The sequence below is a fragment of the Theobroma cacao genome, unplaced genomic scaffold (genome assembly GCF_000208745.1).
Source record: "Theobroma cacao cultivar B97-61/B2 unplaced genomic scaffold, Criollo_cocoa_genome_V2, whole genome shotgun sequence".
Classification (NCBI taxonomy): domain Eukaryota; kingdom Viridiplantae; phylum Streptophyta; class Magnoliopsida; order Malvales; family Malvaceae; genus Theobroma; species Theobroma cacao.
In genome coordinates, this window is record NW_017234873.1 from 13,452 (window position 1) to 21,291 (window position 7,840).

Genomic DNA, 7,840 nt, shown 5'->3' on the forward strand with positions numbered 1-7,840 from the left:
ATTTCTTTTATTTTTCTATATCTTTTTGATTGAAAATCTGTGGGTTGTTGTGGCTGCTAGACTAGGATTTTTGGGTCTCTAGTTGTTTGTTTTTTGGCTTGCAAGTTTCGAGATTTTTCTCGGGTTTGAATGCCCCCCCTCCTTTCCTTCCGAATGCTACAATGTTTTATACACACGGCTTTTGGCCGAGTGTACTACTTCCATTACCTTGTCAGATGCGAATTTTTCACGTCTAGCAGGGTGAGGGAGGTGCCTGGCAGGGTGCGTCCGCACCCTGCTAGTCGTACCTCTCTCCACCCCTTTTTTCATTTTTTCTTTATTATTATTTTTTAATTTTTATTATTTTTATTTTCTAATTCATTTTTTGTTTATAATTTTTGTTTATGTTTTTTGTTAAAAATTTTAGTATCTACACATCCACTTCTAGTAGGTTAGTGGTTTAAGGTATCCATATACTTTTTGTGTATTGAAAATATTCATCTATTTGTGGTAGGTTACAAGTATATATCCACTTTTGGTGGGAGATCCACATATGATGGGTTATCCACTTCTGGTGGATTATATATTTTTTAGTAGGTTACGACATTCATCCACTTCTAGTGGTAAATTATCCATCCACTTCTTATAGTAAAATTATCCTTAAATTCTGATAGTAAAATTATTATCTACTTCTGGTGATAAAATTATAAATAGAATTAAAATAGTGATAGTGTAAATTATTATAACGATTTTTTTCATATCCATGATCATAATTATTAAATAATGTGGTATTCACTTCAAGGAATAGATAGATTTATGACTATGACCATAATTATTAAATGATGTCGCATTCACTTCAGGGAATAGATAAATTTATAATTTTTTTTATTAGTAATGCGTTTGTCACATTCACTTCAGGGAATGGATATTATGATTTTTCATTAATAACTATATAATAGCAAATTCACTTTTCAATTAAGAGACAGAATATAATATATACTATATGATAGTAAAATTCATATTCATGTTGATTTTAAGAGAATAGAAATACTAAAGAGATATCAAGTCACTTACTTGATTTTTGTTGCAATAAAAAATTAAAGACCAACCATTGAAATCCTTTTAAAGCTTTGAGATGATGAAAATAAAGTAATAGCAACACTTACCTGATTTGCTAAAACTATAAATCAAAATTGAATCATTGAAATCCTTTTGAAGCTTGAAGATGATGAAACAAAATAATTACAAAACTTGAGAGATTAGAGAAGATTGTGCTGATAACATGTTATGAAAAATAACTTAAAAAAATAAATAAAGATAACTTGAAAGAATAATTAAAGAGAAAAAAAAAGTATTTAGATGAGGAAAATAGATCTTATTGAAGTGTATGTTTACAAATGAAATGAGAGGCCTATTTATAGGTAAATAATTTTTTTATTTTAATAAAATTTACAAGATAAAAATAACACTTAAAAATTAAATAGATTAAATCTTAATCTAATCTAATTTATATCAAATTTAGAAATACATAAAATAAATTAATATTCATAAAAATATTAATAACAGTGATTATTTATTTAGTTATCTTGGTTACTCCATACATCCACCTCTCTATTCCCTTCATCCATTTTTCTACACTTCCCTTTCCCTTACTCTCTTCGTCCACCCAAAAATGAAAAACCTCGGCAATTGTCCGACGTTTCTAATCCTCGGAGTTTTATTCTTCTGTTGTCTTTCCCATGTTAGATCCGACGCCTCCGACCACCGTTACAAAGACGGTGATCCTGTCCCGCTCTACGCCAATAAGGTCGGCCCGTTCCACAACCCCAGGTAATTCTATAATTTCCCCTCTTTTTTTTTTACTAGATCTGAATTTAGATCTGAGTTACTCATTATCCGGATCCCGAGTCAGTGCCTTTGTTTCCATTTAAGGAGTCCGCGTTTGGAACATTAAAATTAAAACCTCATTACGTTTAACACGTTGATTGGATTAGTCCTTAAATTAACATGTTTTTAATGTTGTTTGTTTGATTCCAGTGAAACCTATCGCTACTTTGATCTGCCCTTCTGTTCTCCAGGTTCTTTTTATTTCTATTTTTACAAATTCAGATCTTAAATAATTTAATTTAGATTTAATTAAATTTTGTCTATTTTTGGATGGAATTTAGATCATTTAAAGGAGAAGAAAGAAGCGTTAGGTGAGGTCTTGAATGGTGATAGACTCGTAAACGCTCCTTATAAACTTAACTTTAGAGAGGAGAGAGATTCTTATGTTGTTTGTAAGACGAAGCTTTCAAAAGAAGAGGTTGCCATTTTCCGTAAGGTGGTTGACAAGGATTATTATTTCCAAATGTACTATGATGATTTACCTATCTGGGGTTTTATTGGAAAAGTTGATAAGGAGGGAAAAGCTGATCCGAGCGAGTACAAGTATTTCCTTTACAAGCATATCCAGTTCGATATACTTTATAACAAGGATCGCGTAATTGAGATCAGTGCTAAGATGGATCCTCATTCGCTTGTGGACTTGACTGAGGATAAGGAAGTTGATGCCGAGTTTATGTATACTGTGAAATGGAAGGAGACTGAGACTCCTTTCGAGAAGAGGATGGACAAGTACTCCATGTCTTCTTCTTTGCCACATCATTTGGAGATTCATTGGTTTTCTATCATCAACTCTTGCGTGACGGTGCTCCTTTTAACGGGTTTCCTTGCAACGATTCTCATGCGGGTCTTGAAGAATGATTTCATTAAGTGAGATCTATTAGATGTATTTGTATATATTTCTCATGTTTTTTTTTATTTCCTATGTGGTTGTTGGTTTCTATAAATGTTTGGTTTGTTATGAAAGGTATGGTCAAGATGAAGAAGCAGCTGATGACCAAGAAGAGACTGGATGGAAGTATATTCATGGAGATGTATTCCGATTCCCAAAGTTCAAATCTTTGTTTGCTGCTGCTCTTGGATCTGGAACACAGCTGTTCACTTTGTAAGAATCCCACTTATTCTGTATTTATGTTTCTTTTCGATTTCTGAAACTACAGTTATTGCATTGTGATCTCTATGTCAATTATTGATGTTCCTCTCTCTAATTTCTCCTGGACCTTTGTTTGTCTATCAGAACGGTTTTCATTTTTATGCTTGCATTGGTTGGTGTCTTCTATCCGTACAATCGCGGTGCTCTGTTTACTGCCCTAGTGGTTATATATGCACTTACATCAGGTATTGCAGGATATACAGCTACTTCTTTCTACTGTCAGCTTGAAGGAAAGAACTGGGTATGTGTAGATGGATTTTATCTGCTAGTATGAAATGCAAATGTGATGCTTCTAAAAGTTAGGCCTCTAAGTGGACCAACGTATTTATGTGATTTCTTGATTTGACAGGTTAGGAATCTGTTATTGACTGGCTGCCTTTTCTGTGGGCCCTTATTTCTCACATTCTGCTTCCTTAACACGGTTGCTATTGCATACAGAGCAACTGCTGCACTGCCTTTTGGAACTATTGTAGTAATAGTCCTCATATGGACACTAGTGACATCTCCCTTGCTTGTTCTGGGTGGTATTGCTGGAAAAAATAGCAAGGCTGAGTTCCAAGCTCCCTGCCGCACCACAAAGTATCCTCGAGAGATTCCACCATTGCCTTGGTACAGGAGTGCGATTCCTCAGATGGCAATGGCTGGATTTCTTCCATTTAGTGCTATTTACATTGAGCTTTACTACATATTTGCCAGTGTCTGGGGCCACAGGATCTATACCATATACAGCATCTTGTTTATTGTCTTCATCATCCTGCTGATTGTCACTGCTTTTATAACTGTGGCTTTGACATATTTCCAACTTGCAGCCGAAGATCATGAATGGTGGTGGAGGTACATAAGTTCTCTAATTATGCATTCATTTCTCCATTGCCTTTTGCCTTGCACTTTTGACATATTTTAAAATCTGGAATTTCATACTATATTTCACTTCTCCCCTGCTGCTCTCTTAGTTTATGGTACATGACAAGTAAATTTTCATGCCTTTAGATGAATATTGTATGTAATTCAAGAACTGTAAAAAAAAATTGGCTACAAATGGCGAGTTTATGTTTTGTATAAAGGACAATTGGATGCCTATTAGCAATTTCCTGAGGGTTTCTCAGCTCGTGTTTGCATTTTCTTTGGCTGTGTTTCTTGATAATTTTTTTTGGAGAAGTATATTATTCTGTTTTCATGGTGATCTGTTGGTTAGAGAATGGCAAAGGGCTAGCTTTCTATTTTGTCATGCATAATGTTGGTGGACATGGATTGCTACAATCCTTGAAAAGAAGCGAAATATTTTGGTTTAAAAGTACAACCCCCAACCCCCGTGTACTGCTGCCTTGGTAAATGAATAAAAAGAATGAAGAACAGTAAATTCCCTAATTCTGTTTTAGGTTTTTATGGTACTGGATAATCTGCAGGTTAGTTTATTAGGAAAAAAAGAAGCCATAGTTTATTTACTAAAATTAGTATTTTGGTAATTAGACTTGTGGTAGCTTGGGGGTCGGTTCATTGGTTCTTTACCGAATCAGTTTTGGCTTGTTTAACCTGTTTGATTACAACTTTGTCTCCATTCGGTTGAAAATAGTGAAGGCTGTGGACTTTGTGAGTTGATAATACATTAAATGACTTTCAAGTGTTATGTTGTTTACTGATCTTAGTCCTTAATTTGTCACAGGTCTTTCCTTTGCGGTGGATCAACTGGCCTCTTTATCTATGCCTATTGCTTGTATTATTACTATGCACGATCAGATATGTCTGGTTTTATGCAAACCTCGTTCTTCTTTGGTTACATGGCTTGCATCTGCTATGGATTCTTCCTGATGCTCGGGACAGTGGGTTTCCGTGCCTCGCTGCTCTTTGTTCGTCACATATACAGGTCCATCAAGTGTGAGTAGAGGGTTTAGTTGTCCCTTAACATTTCCATCAATGCTGTCATAGAGAAGTCTATGATTATGATCTTTGTTAGAAATTAGCTGGAAGATTGCCCTAATTGTCATGAGCAAATGGGGATGCTATACTATGCCTAAAGGGATATCTGTAAGATCTGCACGTGGGTGGCTAGGCATTGGAGAACTTTTAGGCATCATGTGTTTATTATTAATATTTGCTTTGTATGTAACCATGAGACGGATTTGTGTAGGATGCTGTTATTTTTTATACCTCTCTACCGGGAAAAAAAGATGCTCAATTAGTTTCCTTTGACCGACTGTTTTGAGTTGACTTTAAAAGATTGCGTTGCAAAATAAATGATTATTTTCCGACTTCTGCAGTGTAATAAGGCCAATCCCTAGTTGACATTTAGGATACATCCAAGAACCATTTTATATGCAATTTATATTGTAATGTAATATTTATGGGAATAATAACTTGGCAAAGACTAATTCAAATAGGAATCCTAGAGCATAGCAGAGTTAAATTTTAAGCATGAAAATATTTTATGTATGATCGTTACAGATCTTCGTCTGAAGATGTTTATATCACAGCTCTGCCTCAAGCTCCTTTACCAGGTCGCTCGGCTCAAGGAATGTACTAGGGGAGCCACCTTTGCGCTGAGGAAGGCAACTGATCTTGTTCAATTCTTCCATACTCAAGGACCAATCAAGTATTTCAAGGTTCTCTTTCATTCTCTCCTTGTTGAAGCTCTTTGTGATCACGCTTGCCCCTTGCTCGTACACCCATCTTAGAGCAATCTGCCATATGTTAACCAAAAAGATTAAAATGGTCTTTTTCAATGATTAAAATAATAATAAAACAGCAACAGGATAAGGCAACCTGCGCAGTTGTTTTCCCTCTAGCCTCGGCAATCTCTTTCAGTCCATCACAGTCAAGAATCCTGCTATTTCCCCATATTGTGCCCTTAGAGCCCAGAGGGGAATGCGCAGTCACATGAATGCCCTTGGCCTTGCAGAACTCCTTGAGCTCCTTCTGCTGCCACAGTGGGTTCATCTCCACCTTGAAGACAAAGCAAACAAGTACATTATCTTGCTGACATTTCCGAACTTATTCCGTCTTTGTTTAGACAAAAGTCGTACTTCGTTATCCATAACCATAACCATCAAAGTCCCCATGCAATAGGGGACCAAAAAGAAGCCTCTTAGGCCAACACACTGCTTTTGTTTCTTTCTCCCCTGCTTCTTTACAGGGTCGCATTTTCAGAGGCCAGCAGGGATTTAGCTAAAACGTCTTTTTCTAGATGAGTGCAATACCAGACACATCTTTTTTTTGGCGTGAGGTGGCAGATGCTAGAAATTACAACATATTTGAACCCTCATTTAGCAATTCAATTATAGTTGTGATTTTAGATGATTGTTTCTTAATTTGATAAGAAGTATCAGAGCCTTTTTCCTTTATAATTTGAACCCCTGGACACTCCTTTAGTATATTCCCTTTCAAGTTTAACAAATGTGCAAATTAAAGCATATTCATCAATGCTGACATTAATTTATTCCTAAATGATCACCTATCAGTCTGAAAGTTTTCGATTGAGTGATTCTGTAATAGGTAAATGTCAGCAAATAGACATATTGACAGTGAGTCTCATCTCTCAATCGCAGCTGGCATTGAAGTCACCACACATTCAATACTAACTGTAGATGAGTCTTTGGCCGCAATGCCATGGAGGTTGCCCGTTGCAACTTGTGCACATCATAATACTACGCCATTACCTTGCTAATAATTGATTACCAAAAATCTATATTATTTAACCAAAAAAATGAAAAGAAAGAGACTTCGGCATGCTTACCTGGTCTACGGCTGGAGGGATTTTGGCGAAGGAAAGGATCTCTTCAAGCCTTTTGGAGGAGAAGTTAGAGACGCCAATGGCTTTGGTGAGCCCGAGATGCTGACACTCTTCCATGGCACTCCAAACTGACTTGATATCAAGGGGAAACACATCTTCTTTCGGAATTGGAACCCGACTCACCTCTTTGCTGAACTTTAATGGCCAGTGTATTAGATAAAGGTCAAGATAATCTAGCTGAAGATTCCTGCAAAACACAAATTTACAAAGAGTGAATGGAAGGAGGAGGGTGATATTTAATTTTGAGTTTACGAGTGTAAACAGTTACTCGAGGCTCATTTTGATCGCGGGAATGACTAAGTCTTGATCAGCAAAGCTGCACCATAGCTTGGAAGTGATAAAGAGTTCATCCCGAGACTTGATGAGGCCAATGTTCAAGGCCTCAGCAATTGCTTCTCCGAGTGGCTGCTCTGACCCATATACAAAAGCTGTATCGAAGTGGCGATATCCAGCTTTGATTGCCTCAAGAACGGCTGATTTTATGGTTTCTGCATCCGCTGGCGGATAGGATGCAGTGCCCATGCCAATCACAGGCATGTTTAGGCCGCAGGAGCCAATTGAAACCTCTGGAACTCTAATCTCCATAATTTTTGGTTTATGATTAGACTTCGATATTGATTAATGATTGGAAGCAGTACCCAAATAGGCTTAATCCTGCTGCAACTTCCAGATAAGAGAAAGATTTACACCGTTGATTTCGCATTAATCGTGATAATTTTAGGTGTTATGTAATTTTGTCTGGTGCAACAAACATTTTCTGTTTCATTCATTATGCTGAGCATTAACTTCATAGAGAATAATTGGGGTCCATTTGAACTATTCTTTCGGAAACATGTGTCATTTCTAGCAAAGTTACTCCTAATCAACAAGCTATTACAGCCAAAAGTAAAGGTGGAAGTTGACATAAAAGGAAATACAGCTAAACCAGCATCTATTTTGCTGTTTTTGGAGTTGAAGTTAATCTGTAAACTTATCCTCCTCTTGGACCTCTATGTAACAATTCTTCTTGCATTGCCGGCCTTCATTATGTTGATGTA

At 36.5% G+C, this 7,840-nt stretch overlaps 2 protein-coding genes across 2 annotated transcripts; one reads left to right on the plus strand and one right to left on the minus strand.

Annotated features, from left to right (window-relative positions):
• Positions 1-1,573: 1,573 nt before the first annotated feature.
• LOC18609966 (transmembrane 9 superfamily member 3) lies at positions 1,574-5,265 on the plus strand. Its single transcript, XM_018129875.1, has 7 exons — positions 1,574-1,809; positions 2,017-2,057; positions 2,148-2,733; positions 2,831-2,968; positions 3,101-3,257; positions 3,366-3,850; positions 4,680-5,265. The coding sequence occupies exons 1-7, from the start codon at positions 1,652-1,654 to the stop codon at positions 4,897-4,899; spliced, it is 1,785 nt and encodes a 594-aa protein (XP_017985364.1). The 5' UTR covers positions 1,574-1,651; the 3' UTR covers positions 4,900-5,265.
• Positions 5,207-7,420, minus strand: LOC18609968 (D-galacturonate reductase). The gene is made up of 4 exons (XM_007045352.2): positions 7,072-7,420; positions 6,747-6,990; positions 5,777-5,956; positions 5,207-5,694 (listed from the first exon to the last, which is right to left on the minus strand). The coding sequence occupies exons 1-4, from the start codon at positions 7,386-7,388 to the stop codon at positions 5,482-5,484; spliced, it is 954 nt and encodes a 317-aa protein (XP_007045414.2). The 5' UTR covers positions 7,389-7,420; the 3' UTR covers positions 5,207-5,481.
• Positions 7,421-7,840: the final 420 nt, after the last annotated feature.

Coding starts and splice junctions, on each gene's coding strand:
- LOC18609966 (XM_018129875.1), top strand. CDS start 1,652: ATGAAAAACCTCGGCAATTGTCCGACGTTTCTAATCCTCGGAGTTTTA. Junction 2,058..2,147: donor TCTGCCCTTCTGTTCTCCAG/GTTCTTTTTATT, acceptor GATGGAATTTAG/ATCATTTAAAGGAGAAGAAA. Junction 3,258..3,365: donor AGCTTGAAGGAAAGAACTGG/GTATGTGTAGAT, acceptor TTGATTTGACAG/GTTAGGAATCTGTTATTGAC.
- LOC18609968 (XM_007045352.2), bottom strand. CDS start 7,388: ATGGAGATTAGAGTTCCAGAGGTTTCAATTGGCTCCTGCGGCCTAAAC. Junction 5,957..6,746: donor TCCCTCCAGCCGTAGACCAG/GTAAGCATGCCG, acceptor TTTGTCTTCAAG/GTGGAGATGAACCCACTGTG. Junction 5,695..5,776: donor GAGGGAAAACAACTGCGCAG/GTTGCCTTATCC, acceptor AACATATGGCAG/ATTGCTCTAAGATGGGTGTA.